Source organism: Botryllus schlosseri, chromosome 8 (assembly GCF_051294905.1).
Source record: "Botryllus schlosseri isolate E-star chromosome 8, Bs_hap1, whole genome shotgun sequence".
NCBI lineage: Eukaryota > Metazoa > Chordata > Ascidiacea > Stolidobranchia > Styelidae > Botryllus > Botryllus schlosseri.
This window is the reverse complement of record NC_137243.1, coordinates 13,035,497-13,054,838: the sequence shown is the minus strand read 5'-3', so window position 1 is coordinate 13,054,838 and position 19,342 is coordinate 13,035,497. Positions and strand designations below refer to the sequence as shown.

General features: G+C 42.6%; 2 protein-coding genes across 2 annotated transcripts; one reads left to right on the top strand and one right to left on the bottom strand.

The window, feature by feature from the left end:
• The first annotated feature begins 294 nt into the window (after positions 1 to 294).
• LOC145445572 (tubulin alpha chain, testis-specific-like) lies at positions 295 to 2,519 on the top strand. The gene is made up of 7 exons (XM_080323761.1): positions 295 to 455; positions 698 to 920; positions 974 to 1,078; positions 1,173 to 1,369; positions 1,430 to 1,927; positions 1,984 to 2,177; positions 2,239 to 2,519. The coding sequence occupies exons 1-7, from the start codon at positions 453 to 455 to the stop codon at positions 2,372 to 2,374; spliced, it is 1,356 nt and encodes a 451-aa protein (XP_080179887.1). The 5' UTR covers positions 295 to 452; the 3' UTR covers positions 2,375 to 2,519.
• Positions 2,520 to 4,575: 2,056 nt separating this feature from the next.
• LOC145444782 (uncharacterized) lies at positions 4,576 to 15,895 on the bottom strand. Its single transcript, XM_080322794.1, has 28 exons — positions 15,676 to 15,895; positions 15,549 to 15,599; positions 15,398 to 15,483; positions 14,494 to 14,591; positions 14,251 to 14,429; positions 14,001 to 14,059; positions 13,172 to 13,937; positions 12,938 to 13,110; positions 12,734 to 12,872; positions 12,348 to 12,672; positions 11,664 to 11,761; positions 11,435 to 11,602; positions 11,138 to 11,322; positions 10,835 to 11,061; positions 10,557 to 10,767; positions 10,290 to 10,425; positions 10,054 to 10,228; positions 9,799 to 9,992; positions 9,598 to 9,718; positions 7,617 to 7,720; positions 7,366 to 7,533; positions 6,359 to 6,543; positions 6,064 to 6,290; positions 5,783 to 5,993; positions 5,453 to 5,588; positions 5,138 to 5,312; positions 4,884 to 5,077; positions 4,576 to 4,822 (listed from the first exon to the last, which is right to left on the bottom strand). Exons 1-28 carry the CDS (start codon positions 15,719 to 15,721, stop codon positions 4,791 to 4,793), a joined length of 4,869 nt encoding a protein of 1,622 aa, XP_080178920.1. The 5' UTR covers positions 15,722 to 15,895; the 3' UTR covers positions 4,576 to 4,790.
• Between the last annotated feature and the right edge of the window lie 3,447 nt (positions 15,896 to 19,342).

Sequence of the window (19,342 nt, the reverse complement as noted above, 5' to 3'; positions counted from 1 at the left end):
TGATCAATAAGCTCTCTACGCGCAAAGTTCTTGCGCTCGTCCAAGTCGTTTCAATTTCAGGGATGATGCAATAACAAAATTTCCAGCAGCACCTGCATTCACCGACGCAGCATGTGCGCATGGTTATCGACAGTGCAACATGAATATTTCATCGGCATTGAATTGCAGTCACTTCTCAGTAGGAGATGATTCACAATATCTCAAACTTGGTCGCTGTAGCGATATCGATTCCTGAGCGGTGAAGAAGCATTCTGTGATCACCAAGCCGTGCATCGGAGAGAGCAATGCAGACCAATCAATTATTCTGGATATGACGTAATAGGTTGAGGCGATATATAAACAGCGTCTCACCATGAGCACTCACACTCTGCAGCAAACGGCTCCGTAACGTCCTGTTGCTTTCGAAGTTTGAGTTCATTTTCAGCAGTTTAGTAACCCATATCAGAAGGAAAATGGTAAGTGAGGAGTTCCGATATGATTCTTTCGCATTGTTGGTGTCAAGATTGATCAGCAAAACTGTGGCTTTTTTGAATTGCCTTTCGTTACATCAGTCGTTCTTCTGTCTATGCTGATATAGTGCAAATTCGTTCTTCTGCCTATGCTGATATAGTGCTCATTATTCCGTTAAGTCGGCGGTTGCTTGTAACTCTGTGTATATTGTAATGTAGTGGATCATAATGTACATTTCTTCAAACAGCGCGAGTGCATATCTCTACACGTCGGTCAAGCGGGAGTCCAGATCGGCAATGCGTGCTGGGAGCTTTACTGTCTCGAGCACGGTATTCAGCCCGACGGTCAGATGCCAAGCGACAAGTCGATCGGATCGTCGGAAGACTCTTTCAATACTTTCTTCAGCGAAACCGGCAACGGCAAGCATGTACCGCGGGCGATCTTTGTCGACCTAGAGCCTACGGTAGTCGGTAAGTTAACATGAAACATCATAGCGATCGGCAACTATAATATGACTTCACAGACGAGGTTAGGACCGGCACCTATCGACAGCTTTTCCACCCCGAACAACTGATCACCGGCAAGGAAGACGCTGCCAATAATTACGCACGTGGACATTACACCGTAGGTAAGAAACACTAGACACTGCTCGCACATGTAGGCGGTAAATCAACTGGTATCGCATCGTGCAATGCACATTATACTTTCTTGTGTTTCGCCAGGCAAAGAGATGATTGATCAAGTGCTAGATCGCGTGCGCAAACTAGCCGATCAATGCACCGGTCTCCAAGGCTTTTTGATTTTTCATTCCTTCGGTGGCGGTACCGGATCCGGATTCGCGTCGCTGCTCATGGAACGACTTTCTGTGGACTACGGGAAGAAATCTAAATTGGAATTCGCCGTGTACCCGGCGCCGCAGGTAAGTTAATGTCGGTTTATTTCCCTTGCGATGGTGCAAATCAGTCAAGAATTCTTGCAGGTTTCCACAGCTGTAGTAGAGCCATACAATTCCATCCTCACCACCCACACTACGCTCGAACATTCGGACTGCGCTTTCATGGTGGACAACGAAGCGATATACGACATCTGCCGTCGCAATTTGGACATCGACCGTCCAAGCTACACCAATCTCAACCGTCTGATCGGACAGATCGTCTCCTCCATCACCGCGTCCTTGCGATTCGATGGAGCGCTGAATGTTGATCTCACAGAGTTCCAGACTAATCTTGTACCGTACCCGCGCATTCACTTCCCGCTGGTGACCTACGCGCCGATCATCTCCGCGGAGAAGGCATACCACGAGCAGCTCTCCGTTTCGGAGATCACGAACGCCTGCTTCGAGCCCTGTAATCAGATGGTGAAGTGCGATCCGCGTCATGGAAAGTACATGGCTTGCTGCATGCTGTACAGAGGGGACGTGGTGCCGAAAGACGTGAACGCAGCGATTGCCGCTATCAAGACCAAGCGCTCGATTCAGGTAATAACTATGATAATTTGCTTTGAAGATTATGTAGTACCTGAACCCTTTCTTAGTTTGTAGACTGGTGTCCTACTGGATTTAAAGTCGGCATCAACTACCAGCCGCCGACCGTCGTGCCTGGCGGGGACTTGGCGAAAGTGCAACGGGCCGTCTGCATGCTGAGTAACACGACTGCCATCGCAGAGGCTTGGGCGCGTCTCGATCACAAGTTCGATTTGATGTACGCCAAACGCGCTTTCGTTCACTGGTAAGAGCGTAGTCGGTAACGAGTACGGTTGATGGAGTGCCTTTAATATATGTCGCTGCAGGTACGTTGGAGAAGGTATGGAGGAAGGCGAGTTTACGGAGGCCCGAGAGGACCTTGCCGCGTTAGAGAAAGATTACGAGGAGGTTGGTTTGGACTCCGTTGAAGGAGATGAGGAAGAAGAGGCGGATGAATATTGAGTTGATGATGATTGGTGTAATATTTCATCTGCCGATCAATAATTTTGAATCAACCTTGCTTGCTGATATAGTGTCGTATTGTGTTCGCGCGAAAAAGAGTATTCAATATGCGTTTACTGCTGCTGAATATAAAACGTTGCATCAACCTTGCGTGGTAATATGGGCGTGTCGTATTGTTAGCTCGAGTAAATATGCAGTATGCGTTCCAGCGTGATACGCGTTTTCCTGGGTGCTGTTTGTGTTTTAAATCGTTTTGTTATTTTGTTGAACTTCTCGCTATTTTTTGTTATCAACGCTTTCGGGTTGTGGCCATGCTATAGTGTGGTTCCGATTTGATATGTGCCGCCGGAAGGAGTTCCCTACTTGTACGTGCGATTCTGGTATGCGATTAGATATTCCGGTTAGGTGCAGAAAATATATACGGCGGTCGAAGGATGAATATCTCTTATGTGACCTTGTTATATCGCGATCAGGTTTTCGTTGCATATCTCAACCAATCAATTAGCGATACTATTATCAATGTGCAAGGTCTGCACGTGCGAGGAATCGGAATAGACACGCGCCATGTAGGCTATACGTTGGAAGAACTTCAGTCAGTGTAATTGTCTAATGGCATAAGTCTGTACGATATCAGCAGAGGTCAGCAATGTCGTTACAAGGGTAAGTATTATGTGCTTCCACGCCGGGACCTCGGCCAGGGTAGGGCATTGATATCAGTTGCGACGAGTGTCTTTTGCTGCAAAATGGGTGGCGCATGACATACATTCCGTATAATTCCTAGAGATGTGTGACCAGACGGAGGTCGCGCCGAGAAGCGCAACAGTGAACAAATTATTCCAGAAATTTCGCATAGGGTTAAGAAGCGATGACAAGTGATGGCGACTGATCTTGAGACCACAGGGCTACTCGTGAAAATAGTTTAGAACATGGGTTTCAACCTTTTTTACCTTGGGCCGGCAAAATTTCAAAATAAGTAGTGCTGACCGGCAAGACTTCAACACTAATCAAAATTCAGTCAAATTACCAGTACGAGTATGCAACTTTGTGGCGAGATAGGGTAGAGGTATATCCACAGCTGCAACACCAATGAGTTGCGCGTTCGAATCCGACCGATGTCGATTCCAGAATTCCTAGCTAAGTGTTGGGAGGTTTACCAAGGTTCCTTCTCGTCCGCTTCAGCATTCTCTTGTACAAAGCCTTGGGCCGTGTTACAAGTCGGCGGCTACGGAATAATAATTAAGAAAATTGCTCTGGAGTAATGACCATAGTGGTCGACAAACACCATAAATACCACTAACAACAACAAGAACAACTATGCAACTAAAGAGAAATGCGACTTTCCTGTTTCCTAGTCTCCATTCTAATGCTAAATGTCGCTAAATCGTAGGTACCGTCGAAATTTAACGAAATTTGCTTAATCGTACGAGTTGCGGCCTACTTTTAAACAGTTTTTTACAACACTTACAGCATTCTGACGTGCGCCAAGTCTAAAGCAGAACATGAACTCTGTATCACCATGCCGTGCAGAAAAATACGTTCCAAATCTCTAAATCAATTTATAATATGATGTCTAATTCCTCCGTGGAAAAGCGTCCAACTTCTTGCATTTTGAAATTGAGATATAAAAGTCTGATATATTTGACGGACCGGTCCGCCGCACGGCGGTTGAGAAACACTGGGTTAGATCAATATCGAATGCATTGGTTTTCTGGGAAAATGGCTGCGTCAATGTTTTCACGTCTTCAACTTAAAGTTGAGCACGGATTATATTTAGAGCGCAGACGTCGCATGGTGGTTAACAGTCGATTGCAGGTGGTTAGTTAAGAAATTGCAGAGTTCGACTGCAAGACTACCGCACAATGACTAATTTCGTTCCAAATTCGTGCAATTTCAGAAAATATATTCAGCGACGGCCATCCGGTAGTTAATTACAATATCCTTCGCGACGGAACATCTCAAATCTACTGTCTGCGTCACAATATGTAAAGTGTGAAAAGGATATATATATTTTTTTTTAACTGAAGTAATCAAATCACAACCACTTGAGTGCGTAGTACAAGCATAGGCACTATACTTGGGTACTCTGAAAGAGTAGGCGTAATATGCCAGTGATCAGATCACCTCTGGTTACCGACCCTACTGATGGTTGTGTACACCGGCGCACGAAGACAGATTCCGTGAACAACGAGAAAAGTCAACAATCATTCTTGCGCAATCACTTTGCGCAGTTTATTTATTAAAAATTTCACATCTCGTATAAAAAGGTGAATGCATTTAAAAATTGCACAAACGGAATCAATCAGTAAACTAGGACATCACAGGATATAGCCTTGCTACAAGGCTCTGAGCCTATGGTCGTTAAATAAATACGGATAGAAGTTATTAAGACAACTTTCGTATCAAATATGGTGTTCCATTAGCGTGCTTCGATCTGGAAATGCTTCAATCCTGTGAAACATAAGTTTAGCTGATGAAAACGTACTGATGGAATGCCGTGTTTTGATCTTACCCGCAAGGGCTGACTGAAAGCCTGCATTGAAATCGGTGGCGACTTCATTGGATACATAGTCGCTTCTCTTGTCGATGTATTGACCTTTGCTGTTCGGCCCTCCGACAAGAGCCCCGTATAAAGTGAAGTAGTTTCCCCACGGGTTTTCGAAAGCGGAGTTCCAGTCGCACGCGCTCGGCGGAGGCGGGCAGGAACTGTTGGAATAGAACACCTTATAACTCAATCCGACTGTGAAATGAAACAAATAATGTTACCTTGATCGGTGGTGCGGCCGAATGGGAGGATTCTTTCCATAACCGACAACGTAGCTTCTTCCGGCGTCACCAAGCATGAGATGTATTTGTTTTCGGGCCCACGATATAAGCTGTCTCTTTTCCCTCAGCGGGGGTTTAAGATTAGCAGCCGCTAGTGATATCATTGCCGCATTTGCTGGAAATGTGAATATTTTTAGCAATGGTTTACTGCGAGAAAAACAAGCAGAACTAATTGACCGAACGAATGATTGGGGTGTCTTTAATGTAGTAGCATCATGACACATATCGAATGCACAATGCAAATGCTAATCTCACCTGCATATCTATTCGATCCCCATTGATCTAACCACACCATACCCTGTGGCGTTGTTCCGTAGTTGCGTAAGAAATTTTGGTAAGAAATCACGTGGCTACGATATTTACTGTCTCCGGTTAGTTCAGCGATCAAGACCTGTACAAAGAACGACAATTTGATGCAATTATACAGATGTGTTGTATTTTGAAACAATTATTTTAGTATAGATAGGACTTTTCGTTCTGAATTGTAGTTTTCAAATTTGTTACACATCTAGGTTATTATCAAAGCCGAGGCTGTGTATACTGGGTATTTAAGGCTACTGTACATCGAAAACAGTCGAGACTTACCTGTGATCCGGCCCTTTTGTCGTCCCATGAAAACATTTTAGGAATTGCTGATCCTCCTAGTTGGTTATATTTCCTCACTGCATCGTCCAGGTAAGACTTCTGCCTGGTGGCCTTACCGAGCCATAAAGCACCCCACACTAATTCATCATTGTAGCCGCTGTACGATCGGTAATAACCTTGCGCATCGGGGATCGACTTGTGGTATTCTCCTCTATAATCATAATAAGGATTTGATGGAATTCAGCAATTCTGATAGGATAGGATGTGCGTATTTTTCTCACCTGTACTTATCCGCGAATTCGTACAGTTCTTCCGCGTGTCGAAGAAGTGTTTTGGCGTATGAAGGATTTTTTGTTCTGAAGACGATAGATATTGCCGCCAGCGCTGCCGCTGTTTCCGCTGCTAACTCCGTTCCCGGCTGATTCGCAGTAATTTTAGACGCCGGTCGTGCCATATTCATTTCCTCTGCTTTTCCCCAATAGGAATGGTCTTTCCCACCGTCGCCAATCTAAACGAATGTTACCCGAATGTTGCGATAAAGCAGACTTTCAGATTGTGATAACCGTGTCATCTTACTTGGCCGTAAAATTCGTATTTGGCCGTGTGCGCCTTGACGAAATAATCAGCCACCCACTTCAACGAAGCCAGCATGTTCTCGTATTCGCGAGCACCCTTGTACGCGTCCACGAATTCGATCGCGCCCCACGCCAGCGTGGTAGCCGACCACGCCATCGGAAATCCGAATTTCACGTGATCGCCGGCTGCAAAACGTTATGAGGACACCCGGTCAATGTATGCAATGCAAATTACTATCATATGCGGAATAATTTGGCTATACATACAAGTTATATAATATAATCTTTTATTTTATTGCTAAGACATAATACTATGCCTTGTGAATATTCGTTTGGTTTTATCCGAATTGATGATCACGGTAAACTGATTGTCACTTGCCACGAAGGCATAGAAGTCGCGGTGAATAACAGTGGTGTTCAAAGGACTTGTACCTTTTCGGAGTACTAAAGTGAGTGTGATCTACTTCCACTATTTACCCAAGTAGTTAGGATTTTAGACTTCTTACACTTCTAGCTACATTTTACAATTTGAATTTTCAAAAGAAGAAGGTAGTTTCGGATAAGTTTGCAACACTCACAAGCGTGAAATGGTCAAAAGAACCGCGTGAAATAGTCCCTTTATCGCTGTAATTGAGTACATTTCCCAAAAAATACCTATTGCCGTGACATTAGTGATTTAGTTAGTCGCGAAGATACATCCCGTAATTTCTAAAGTATCCACCTCCGATTAAATGCTAAAAGTGGGCCCAACCTTCACCAGATTACTTTTTGGAACAAGGTACTCCATTACTTTTCGGATCCTTCATTCTCTACTTCTGCTTGAAGTAGTTTCGACATCTCTAGAGCTACTTCTTCTTGTAATTGAGTAGAAATTTACATATGCATCAACGTCAGTTGCAACGCTGACTATATGGACTACGTTTGTATATAGATCACAGGACTTGAACAGTGGCTGCGAGATCAATCATATTTCGATGTTGATATTAAAGTTATAGCTTGATTACTTACCGTCGTACCACCCTCCTGTAAGATCATGGCCAACGTCACAGCCGTCCTTTAGACCGGAATCGCCTCTCCACGGAATGCGGTTGTTTGCCGGGAGTTTTCCGGAACGTTGCGCCTCGTAGAACATGATCGACATTGTCAGAACTTCGTTGTAATCGTAAGGCATGCGTTCTGTGAACACGATAACATTATGACATGGTCATAACATGATGGTTTGATGAGATAATGATTTTAATGTGCGTCAAAATATTCACCTTTCACTGGAGATTTCGCGTAAGAGACTTTTGATTGGCTTGGATTCGAAGGGGCATATCCGTCTTGTCCAGAACACCGAGGCCCTGATGGTCTTGGCTGATTTCTAGATTGATCAAGGTATTTATGATTATTAAACGTTTAGCCCTTTAGAGCAGGGGTCGGCAACCTTTTGCCAGTCGCGGGCCAAATTTCGGGTGTACAACCTTTTGGCGGGCCGGATTATTTTGGTAGTACTATATTTTACGCTTACTTCGGTATATTATCCTACATTGCTGCAATCTCAATTATACCAATCCGAAGTCACATGTATTTACACTTCAACGACACAGAATAATTGTGACAATTGACGCAGCTTGCTTTGTGAAAGGTTTTCAACTTCTGGTAACAAGTCCGATGAAACAAGAATCATACCCTATCCAAAATGGACGTCCGAAATACGTGATCTTAGCTTGCTCTTCGTGAATTTCATTGTTCAAAACTATTGTTCACATGCGTACGTGCTTCCAAAAATCGATGCAATTTCTTTTGCATTGCTGGTCAAGCTGGGATAAAGACCAATTTCAAGAACGTACTCTCTGTCAAAGTCATTCAGCGATATGCTCTTTGTATGGAATTTGTCATTCAATTCAACTGCATCGCATTTCAGAAAGGCCCATTTGAAATTTTCAGGCAATGGTATTGGCGTCCACATTAAACAGTGTACTGAATAGTCAGAATTCATTTTGTAGAGACGGAATGTCGGAAAAGCGGGTGAATATTCAGTAGTTAAATTTCGTATCACAGTTACAAATGTAGTGTTGGTACTAGGTTTTCTCTCCTCCAGTATAGGAAAGTGAGCATAATTTTCTTTGTACTGTTGACATTTCCAGAGTCACAGATTTGTTTTGAATGCGCCTCAACATCTCATGTATGTAGGCCTAGTTGTTTTTCCGCTGAAGTTGCAAGTTCAATTTGTTCAGATGTGACGTAAAATGTACCAGGAAAGCAAGATGAGGTACCCATTTTCGATTATAAGATTAGAGTCGGCGATATTTGTATTTTCGAGGAAAGTTGCTATTTCATTTCTCAGTTCATACACTCGTGTAAGCATAGCTGCTCGACCTAATGAGCGAACATGACAGATAAAGCTCTACATGACATCGCCATATTGATTCTCTGCTTCTAGTAATATCTGGCGTATCTGATTCAGTTGATAAGACAAAAATCAGTTATCACCATTGTGGCCAAAACACCATTGAGGTTTTTTGTCTTGGCACACAATGCCTTCTGGAAAATCAAACTATAGACAGGCTAACTAACATATGGAGGCTAGTTATCTATAATTGAATAGTTTGAGATTCCGTCATTGCGTCTGAGATGCTCCAAGCGTTTTCGAAGCAATGGAAGAACACCTTTATTGTCACACCCCATTAGAGTGATTAACCCTTTAAAAAAGCATGGAACACCTTCGGTTGCGAGATACACCCGATTGATAAGCACTGATCCAGTCTAGTCTATCTCCATCTCTTACTTCAGCCACCTTCGTTTTATAGCGTAACAATAGATTAATACGATGTAGGCTACTATTATATTATAGAATGTAAACGTTTAAACGTTTACATTCTATAATTATATCGTAGCAATGCCGCATTGTTTTCATGCAGGGCTGCACTGCAGATTGAAACTCATTATGAAGCGGCGGGCCGTATTCTTGTGATAACTAATTATCATGTCGCGGGCCGGACGATTTCGCTTGGCGGGCCGGATCCGGCCCGCGGGCCGCAGGTTGCCGACCCTTGCTTTAGAGTGACACATCGCATGTCAAGGTTTTGTGCACCGCGGACTGTACAACGCAAACAAAGGGCATTACGTAGATGAAAATAGAGACTACAATACTAGAGATAACACATCCCGCTACAGCGGACGATATGTCGGGTTAGACTTGACCAAGGTGTATATTCAGCGCGATTCGATGTACTCGCAATTCCAGAGAGATTTTACCTTGGAGGTTGGTTTGTCCTGCCCGGTGTCTCCCATTCATGAACTGTAGGAGCAGATGTCGGCTTGTTGCTTTCTATTGCAAACGTACTGTCGAGGCCTACGATCTGGAAATGCTTGAGGCCTGTGATAGTTGAAAGGAGTTAATCAATCAAACCGCTGATCCTGTTGAATGTCTTCTGTGACTCTATGCAATGATCTTACCAGCGACAGCTGATTGAAATCCGGCATTGAAATCGGTGGCCACCTCGTTTGAAACATAGTCGCTTCTCTTATCAACGTATCCGCCTTTGCTGTTCGGTCCACCAACCAACGCGCCATATAAAGTAAAGTAATTTCCACCCGGGTTGTTGAAAGCTGAGTTCCAGTCGCAGGCTTGCGGTGGTGGAGGGCAGGAGCTACAAATGATAGTGAAGTAGGTCCCATTGTGACTTAGAGGATTAGATAATGGATATTTACCTCGACCTGTGGTGAGGTCGTACTGGGGGATTCTTTCCGTAGCCAACAACGTAACTTCGTCCTGCATCTCCAAGCATGAGATGGATTTGTTTTCGCGCCCATGAAATGAGCTGACTCTGTTCCCTCATAGCGGGCTTCAAATTAGCCGCGGCCAGAGATATCAGCGCGGCGTTTGCTGTGATAAAACAGAATTTATAAAGGAGGTTGTATTGCGGATAATATGATTTTAACAATACCTGCATATCTGTTCGAACCCCATTGGTCTAACCATACCATTCCTTGAGGGGTGGTTCCATAATTACGCAAGAAATTTTGATACGCCATTACGTGACTGCGATATTTACTGTCGCCTGTCAGCTCCGCGATTAGGACCTACAAGGAAAGTATTAATAAGAGTAGGCCCTATATATAACTTGTCTGATCAGTAATTGGGATGGAGCAAACATATACTGGATATATATACTACACTACTCGGATATATCGTTATACTTTAAGATATTCACCTGAGATCCTGCCCTCTTATCGTCCCATGAAAACATTTTAGGTATGGCGGAACCACCCAATTGGTCATATTTTCTGACTGCATCACTCAGATATGAATTTTTTCTGGTAGCTTTCGCAAGCCACAGAGCTCCCCACACCAATTCATCGTTGTAACCACTGAAAGACCTGTAATATCCTTGGGCATCGGGAATGGATTTGTGGTATTCGCCTCTGAAGTAAAAAAAAAATCGGTAGACATGAGTATATACGCGTGGATATTGTGTATAATGATTCTTACCGGTATTTATCCGCGAAATCATACAATTCCTCTGCGTGTCTCAGCAACATTTTGGAGTATGATGGATTGACACTGGTGAAAACGATCGAGATGGCGGCCAACGCTGCTGCTGTTTCTGCGGCAAGTTCCGTACCAGGCTTGTTTTTGGTTATTTTTGATGCCGGTCGTCTCATATTCATATCTTCAGCTTTGCCCCAATACGAGTGATCCGCCCCGCCGTCTCCAATCTTCATATCAAAATAGGGTAATGAATGCCTAACTATTGCAGTGATCATGACATGGTACAATTAAAAGTAATCTTACTTGTCCCCAGAATTCGTATTTAGCCGTGTGAGCTTTGACAAAGTAATCGGCCACCCACTTCAGAGTGCCGAGCATGTTTTGGTATTCATTTGCGGCTTTGTATGCGTCCACGAATTCAATTGCCCCCCATGCCAACGTTGTTGCAGACCAGGCCATCGGAAATCCAAATTTAACATGGTCGCCAGCTGAATAATATTTATATTTTAGTCCATGATTACCTCCCGTACTATAGTATTGTCATGTTTCTGAAACTAGCATCTCAGGTATTCATGCCAGCGTATTGAAAGCGTTACCCACCGTCATACCATCCTCCCGTAAGATCGTGACCCACGTCACAGCCGTCTTTGAGTCCTGAATCCCCTCTCCACGGAATACGATTATTTCTAGGCAGTTTTCCGGAACGCTGGGCTTCGTAGAACATGATAGACATCGTCAAAACCTCGTTGTAGTCATATGGCGTTCGTTCTTGAGTCGAAAGTATGTTGAATAAGTCGGAGCTCAGCGTTACTGCCAATTGTGTTCTTACGATTCGGCGGAGATTTCTTGTAAGAAACCGACGATTGACTGGGGTTCGACGGCGCGTATCCGTCCATACCGGTGCAGCGCGGTCCTGAAAGTCTTGGCCTGAAATTAGCAATCGGTAGGATCAGGATGACGAGTAGCGCGCAGCGCCAATGGGTGGCAAATTCGAGTCCCGTCGCGTGTTAGAGGTTTATCAATTCAATAGCCTCCTGATTCCTGATCACCAACCGATCCGCATAAGCGGTGTGTTATAAGAATGTAGAACGATAGTGGGCCGTGATATAAGCAAAGGCTGTCAGTAACGAAGTATTTCTATTATTATTTTATTTTATTCTTGCACTACTTCCTCCAGTGGCGATGATTTTAGACTGCTTCTACTACTACTTACCCTTTTTCCGTTTTTAGAGAAAGCTAAGCCTAGAATACATATTTAGTTACTTACTTACTTTGCAATCAGTACTTCCACTAGTACTTGAGTAGAAATTTACTACGTTACTTTTACTTCTACTTGAATACCGTCCCCGATGATTGCCTTTGGCCGCATTTGACTATAAGTTGGCAGCTCAGAAATCATAGTACAGAACATCGTCCTGGCGTGAATAACAAATTGACCGTGGATGTCGAAACACCATGAACGACAGGAACAGCCCGCCTGCACGAATTAAGCTTGAACATTATGGTGACCTACCTGGCAGTCGTAGTTACAGACGGCGTTTCCCAGTTGAAATCAGTACGATCGGACGGGAGTTCGTTTTCACGCTCTTCTCTGTTCGCTTGCTCTCTCTCCTCTCTCTCCTTTCGTTCCCTTTCTCTCTGTTCCTGTTCTCTTTTTTCCTGTTCTCGTTCCCGCCTTTTCTGTTCTTCTTCTATTCTCTTTTGCCTTTCTTCTTCGTTGCGTTCTTGTATCTCTATTTCTTCTTCAGAAAGTTGATGACCACCACCATCTTCTCTTTCGAAAATACCACTTCCCAAAAGTGTCGGCTCATCACCATTCTCGCACAGATAAACGATGGCTACGAAAATATGTAAGCAGTTGGTGTTTAGAGCTCGCATATCGTGTAGTTAATTGCATACCTGGCGGGGCGTACATTGAGCGCGTTAGCGGTATCATTAAAAACTCAGCAGTTTCGCGCAGTTGAGTATTCCATTCTTGTGGTTTGATGAGCCATACCGCCCCATCGGATGAGTGTTCACCGGGAACAACCTCCCATGTCTACAGTAAAATACCGCACATGTTGCAATCGATGTTTCTCTATTAGCGCTGTTATAGGTGCTTACTTGAATTGCCTCGACAGGTTCGGCAAACGCAATTTTTATGGTCCAGTCTGAAACCACCGACTTTACAGGAATTACTATTTCCACGTTGAAACGATACTTGCGACCGCTTTCATCTGCTAGATTATTGCCTGCGTCATATCCGAAATTTCGTACCCGATATCCATTCCTTAAAACTAAAGTCAAGTTGCTTTATTTTTACGACACGTTTATCGCGCAATCCGTAATACAACTCACTTCTGCAATCTCCCGCCTGTCTTCTAGCCGCGGACCACGATGTCTTATAGTGCGGCATACTCTCTGGATTTTGCGGCAGAGTCTTCATAGGTTCCGCAGTTGTTTTTGGTGTTGTACGTCTTGCTACGGGTCGTCTAGTGGGTCTTGCACGGACTGGTCGTGCAGTAGTCCTTGGGCGTGGTGTGTTGCGTACACGAGGGGTAGTTTTCGGTCTTTCGGTGCGCCGTGGCTTAGCAGTAGTCCACGGGCGAAAGGTGGCTCTCGGTCTTTGATTTCGTGCTGGTTTTCGCGTTGTCCAAGTGCGCCTTGTAGTTACTGGTCGTGGGGTTCTCCGTAATTTGGGAGTGGTACGTACACGAGCGGTAGTTTTGGGTCGTTGGGGGCGCCATGGTTTAATAGTCGTCCGCGGGCGAAATGTGGCTCTTGGTCTCTGATTTTGTATTGGTTTGCGCGTTGTCCAGGTCCGCCTTGTAGTAACGGGGCGCGCGGTTCGTCGTAATTTGGGAGTGGTACGTACACGAGTGGTGGGTTTCGGTCGTTGTGGGCGCCACGGCTTAGCAGTAGTCCGTGGGCGAAAAGTGGTTCGTGGACGGAATGGCCGAGGTTTAGTAGTCGTCATTAATTTCGTAGTGACTTTTGGCCGTGTTGTTCTCGGTCGAAGTGTCGATGCCGGTGTCCGTGGAGGTAGTGTTCTAGCCCATGGCATCGATCGAACTGGAGTTACAGTCGGTGGGGACGTAGTTTCGGGGACGGATTTTTTGTTATCCTGAAATTTGAATTATTCGTATAAAATGATGGGTTTCGATATCACTGTGCAAAACGTCTTTACCGTATTTGGCATGTAACAGGACGCGTCTTTTATCCTTTCGTTATAAAACGACACCATAGCTGAAAAAGATTAGGAACTTGATATTACGCTCTGGATTAAAAATAACCATTTTATTGGAAAATACCCTTGGAGGTAGCCTACACAGCTGCTGTATACAATTGAATAATATATTTCGGGTTTATTTCAATATATATTTTTCAATTGTATACCATTTAATTTGGTAGTGAAACTCTAGAAAAGGCTGTCTCACCAGAGAAGCCACTCATGTCCTCCATTGATGCTCCCTCCACTACTAACGTGATCGAAAAGCTTTTCATGTGATTCAGATTCGAGTTGTGGGCTCGATTTACAAGTGTCACGTATCTTCCTTCTCTACGCGATGTCTCTTCAGCGTTCCACACCAAGATTTTTGCCCCTTTCGGCAGCGGCCTGTGGTGAGAGTAAGGTTTTATAACCATCCATATCCGAAGATGTCATGTAATGTGTGCATTACCTGCTGAAAACCAATAACATACTCCAACCGCTGGTCGTGCTACTTTTTGGAGCTACAGAGACCTCTATGTTAGCTCCATCCGGCCAGTAGTCTATGACCTAGAAAACAATGAGAGTAAATGAGTTTTTATGGTATGTATAATAGGGCTCTTCAAAAATGCCTTTTTTCTCAAATCGTACTGGCTACTTGATAAAATTGTTAGGTTACCTAATTTAAGCCTACACACAAAACTTGGTTCAATTCCAGCGAGTAACCGCTTTGCTACAGGAGAAGAAAGTTTCTATTTATTATATAAACATAAATAATAAAAAAATTGAAAATTTTCTGTTCATCCCATGAAAGTGTTAGGCTGTCTATAGAAACGATGCTGACCAAATTTGGTTCAGTTCCAACCGGTGGAAGCGGAGTTATTGCCGTCGAAAAATTTGGATTTGAATAAAATAGTATTTACGGTGACCGATTCTTTGTTTATTTATTATAGTTGTGCTCACCGTAAATACTATTTTATTCAAATCCAAATTTTTCGACGGCAATAACTCCGGAAAATTAATAGTAATTAATTAGCATGAAATTAGAAACATATCTTATAATTTGAGAGTCGAAACTAAAAAATAATTAGTAAGGAACACGTTTCACGGGAAGCTATGATGATGATGATCATTATTGCACTTTTTCCAGATTGTATCGAAATTACATTGTGTGCATTTTGAACGTCTCCTCCTAAAATTATCGGAAGTATTCACATATAATAATACGTTAGTATATATATATGTATATTTATTTTCACGCACACCACAATATCGGCAAATATTTTTGTAGGTCTCTGCTAAGTCTGCACATTTAGATCATTTTCGCGCACGAATAATAAACAGTTATCTTTGTATCAAATATTGCTTCAGCTTACTCTGTAGGAATTGCCTGAAAAGTAAGGAGCAGGACATTCTCTGAAACTGTACGTTTTCACCAACCCTCCAGATAGCGGCATAAAATCTGAATATAAGTAACAGACTTCTATATATGCGTATTCGAGAAAAAACTTGCAGGGATTTATTTACCATACGCTGTTTCACCGTCGTGTGGAATATCCTCCATTAAAACTGGTCGCGCTGGAACGAATGCATGTATAAAACAGGTGTCTGATATATGGCCTACATTTGAACTAACAAAGTAACCAGACCTTACCTAATATTGTCACGACCATGAATATCGCACAGTAGGCGAAGTTCATTTTTATTGAAGTCGCGATGTCAATGCGTCTCTTGTGTCCCGGCTTCAAGTCAGCTTTTTAAGTAACAAATTCCACCTAATCCCTTTGCTGATAATTACCACCAGATTCAAGCTATTTCAAAAGCTATGGACATATGCTGAATTAAAAGTAAATATTGCAACTGCCGAATTCATAACCCAAGACACGTTTATATGGTAACTTACCAAACCGCGCTTTCTACCCGGGCCTTTCTCTCTTTGCTAAGCGCTTGCAGCCATATGATCTAATTTTAAACTTTGCTGGCGGCCTATTCGTTTTGCCGTTTGCTATACGACGTGACGTAGCTATTAAACGTCGGCATGCGTCATTGCGACGATTTTTCACGACGATTGCCGAGATAGCATAAATCCAGAACGTTTAGTCAACGCTACGTTATATCTGAGCGTCTCCTTCGACTTTGTGACGTTCTGATTGTACTACGTTATTGTTACGAATCGAAAGGAAACAAAAGAATTCACGTGGTGATATTTATTGCAACGAATACAGGTCATGTGCAATGATAGATGATATTCTTTCATTTCGTCATACCTAAGTACAATTGCTTGGGTAGCGTTTCCAAATTGCAAGGAATACACGATGTTACTTGTAGAAATTTCCAGCCTTACTATTTATCTCTGTCTTTGCGAAGTCAATCTTCCAGTTCAAATTCCGTACACTGGCTCCCAATGTTCCTAACCAAGCGATGGAATTAAAATTGCATGAAAGCTCCGACATTAACGCTCATCTTCACGTGTATCAAAACAGATATCATCTGTATTTCACAAAATGTGTGCAGAAACACATAGGTTTTTGTTTGAAAATGGTTGCAAACGGTAAGAATTATGATACGAGATCATAATGATGCAAGAGACGGTTTGTATTACATCAGTCACAAACTTAGGTAGGCTGTAATATTGTTTCGATATTGTCTCTCTCACGCAAGGTTTTTGTGCTATGAATTCCGATCGTAATTGGACACGCCGTAACGAGGAAAGCATTCTCATTTTCTAGAAACAGATTCCTTTTCGGTGTTCATGGAAAATCTGATACAAATGTTTGTGGGATCAGTTGACAGTATATAATAATGTGATTTTAGAAAATACTTGAAAGCTTTTTTACATCCTCAGGAGTCTTCTTATCATATCCGAAGTATTCACACACGCAAATTCGGAATACTAAAGCTCTTACACCTGAAATGAGCGGGGAATTACAGCCGGCCTCCTGGCAGTATCCAGACGCTGCCCAGACACAATCAAGCCATAACAATAAAACGGCGATTATCGCGGCAGGTTATTTGTCCATCATCATCACTTATAATTCGTGATTCAATTGTCAGATGATGTCATAACTATAGCTGAATACTCGCAGTACTGTTCGGTGATTTTCGGTCGCTTCTATGCCACGTTATGGAAAGAACTAATCAGCCACAGACCATGAAAGGTCACGTTTATACTACTCTGTGATTTATCACCTGTGACTCATGTAACGTATCTTGTAATTTACATAGATTCAATCTGCAATCGAATATCATGCGGAAGTAAGTTATCACTGTAACATCTTTGTCGGCAATAAGATAATCAATACATATCAAACGCTTTCGTTAGACCGCATCATGACGGAACTGCCAATCGACTTGAGTTGTGGTCGCGAATGGCTAATTACTGCGGTCATCGATTCACATGCGTAATAAATGAGTAAGTGAGTGCATATGGGTATACTTTGCGTGATGGGAAACTATAAATATAAACATCGCTTGCTAAAATTGATGACAAGGGTATCATCGCATAAAACTACTATTGTACAATATTGTGGTTTCCCACCTGCAGATGTATATCAGTTAGTCTATATCCGTAGAAGATATAGAAATTATATCTTGCTCTCCGTTATCCCGATTAGCACAAATAAAAGGAGAACCAATATTTGCGGCCAATAGGTGTTTAAAACAAAAATATATTTAAAACAAACATGTTTAAAATAAGGCCATTGTTTAAAACATTTTTTCTAAGCCATGACGTCACGCATATTCCATTGTGATGTCATAGCGGATTGATATTCGCAACTGAAAATATAGGGTTAATATAGCTCCTCTGACAAAATAGGCTTCCAACCCCTGTCATATACGGACCAAAAATATCTTTAACTATGGCTGGGCACAATGATTCGTGTACTCGAATCTGAATCGAGTATTAATTTTAATGATTCGAGTCGAGTAGTAAAGGGCGATTTTTTCGAGTACTGAAATTATACGCTCCTCGCCTCGGAAAATTAATTTTTCAATGAGAATAATTGTTTCTATACTAATTTTCACTTTTGAAGCCTTGAAACCTTGATTGGCCGTATCGAAGCATACGAAACATATAGTACAAAGCTATGGACGTTACTGCAAATATCACATTTCCGAAGTCATCATCATCCCAAAACATTGTCACCGAGTGCAATGAAATCGGTATGGTCGAAAAACTACCAAAGTATCTTTAATGTGATAGATAACAGGCATTTTATTCTTTGTGGTTGCACTTTTACATATTACATTCTGTGATGACGTCATAATGAGTGATACTCGATTACTCGACTCGACTCGAAGCATATTACGTGATTCAGTATCGAATCACTCAGATACTCGATTTTGCCCAGCCCTATCTTTAACCAGGACTACATCGTCTTGCAGTATTTTTACGGTCGGCGGTCATCATCATCATCAGAACATTCATTCCGTACGAATGATCTATATCTACGTACTATGGCTGTTGAACCCGACTATTTCGAGGGTTCCAACCATCCCATATCGTATACGTCGGCTATATCGGGTGGTAATCGTCACCCGCAGGCTCATACAACATGTTTTTGGAAAGTATTTACACAATTATGGCATAATTATACAACTTAAAAAGCACAATTTTTTAAAGACCTTTCTTTTAAATGCAACCCTAAACATAATACTCCATCGGTACGATTCCGGTCGTTATATCGTCGCCATTAACAATGCCGACACGGGTCACTTGGGTCACGTAAGAGAACAAGGAACATGTAGTTAAACACTGTTACTCAATTTTTTCTTTAAATGCCTGTTAATCGATAACGATGGATATAATTCTCGTTTTCACATTAGTTTACTTTATAATTAGCCACCGCTGACCATATGCGCTACAATATTTAACAGAAAAAAGTAATATCGGAACATTAAATACACCAATATCATCGATCGTTTATGTTGTCGAGAAGTATTGTATGGCTTCGATGAATACCGTCAGCTGATGGGAAATAAATCTAAGTGTACTATCAGCGTGACTCATGTAGAGCAGACTAATGTCATGTGGCTGCAAAGCAAGCGAAAGACCTTTTAAAGCCTTAGTAGGAACGACTCCATCATTCGAAAGTTGAGATATTGGCTATCCACTGAGCAATGTAAGACGTAAGTCACGAATAATCGCGTATTTGTTTCACTTGGCTTACGTATATGACCTATGCAACAAAGCCACGGGTCTCACTGACAACTGCAAGACGTTTCAATGTGCCGGTACCGCGAAATTTGATAAAACGCGTATCAATCGAAAGCTACCGCGGTACAAATTGCGAAAATATAAGTTTTATTCTGCTCGTGGT

Bases quoted from the DNA above. Each gene is read 5' to 3' on its own strand.
- LOC145445572 (XM_080323761.1), top strand. The intron at 921-973 runs GTAAGTTAACAT...ATGACTTCACAG, and splicing joins CCTAGAGCCTACGGTAGTCG to ACGAGGTTAGGACCGGCACC. The intron at 1,928-1,983 runs GTAATAACTATG...ACCCTTTCTTAG, and splicing joins AGACCAAGCGCTCGATTCAG to TTTGTAGACTGGTGTCCTAC.
- LOC145444782 (XM_080322794.1), bottom strand. From the start codon at position 15,721: ATGAACTTCGCCTACTGTGCGATATTCATGGTCGTGACAATATTAG. The intron at 11,603-11,663 runs GTAAGAACACAA...TTTCGACTCAAG, and splicing joins CAAGAAATCTCCGCCGAATC to AACGAACGCCATATGACTAC. The intron at 6,291-6,358 runs GTAAGATGACAC...ACATTCGTTTAG, and splicing joins AATACGAATTTTACGGCCAA to ATTGGCGACGGTGGGAAAGA.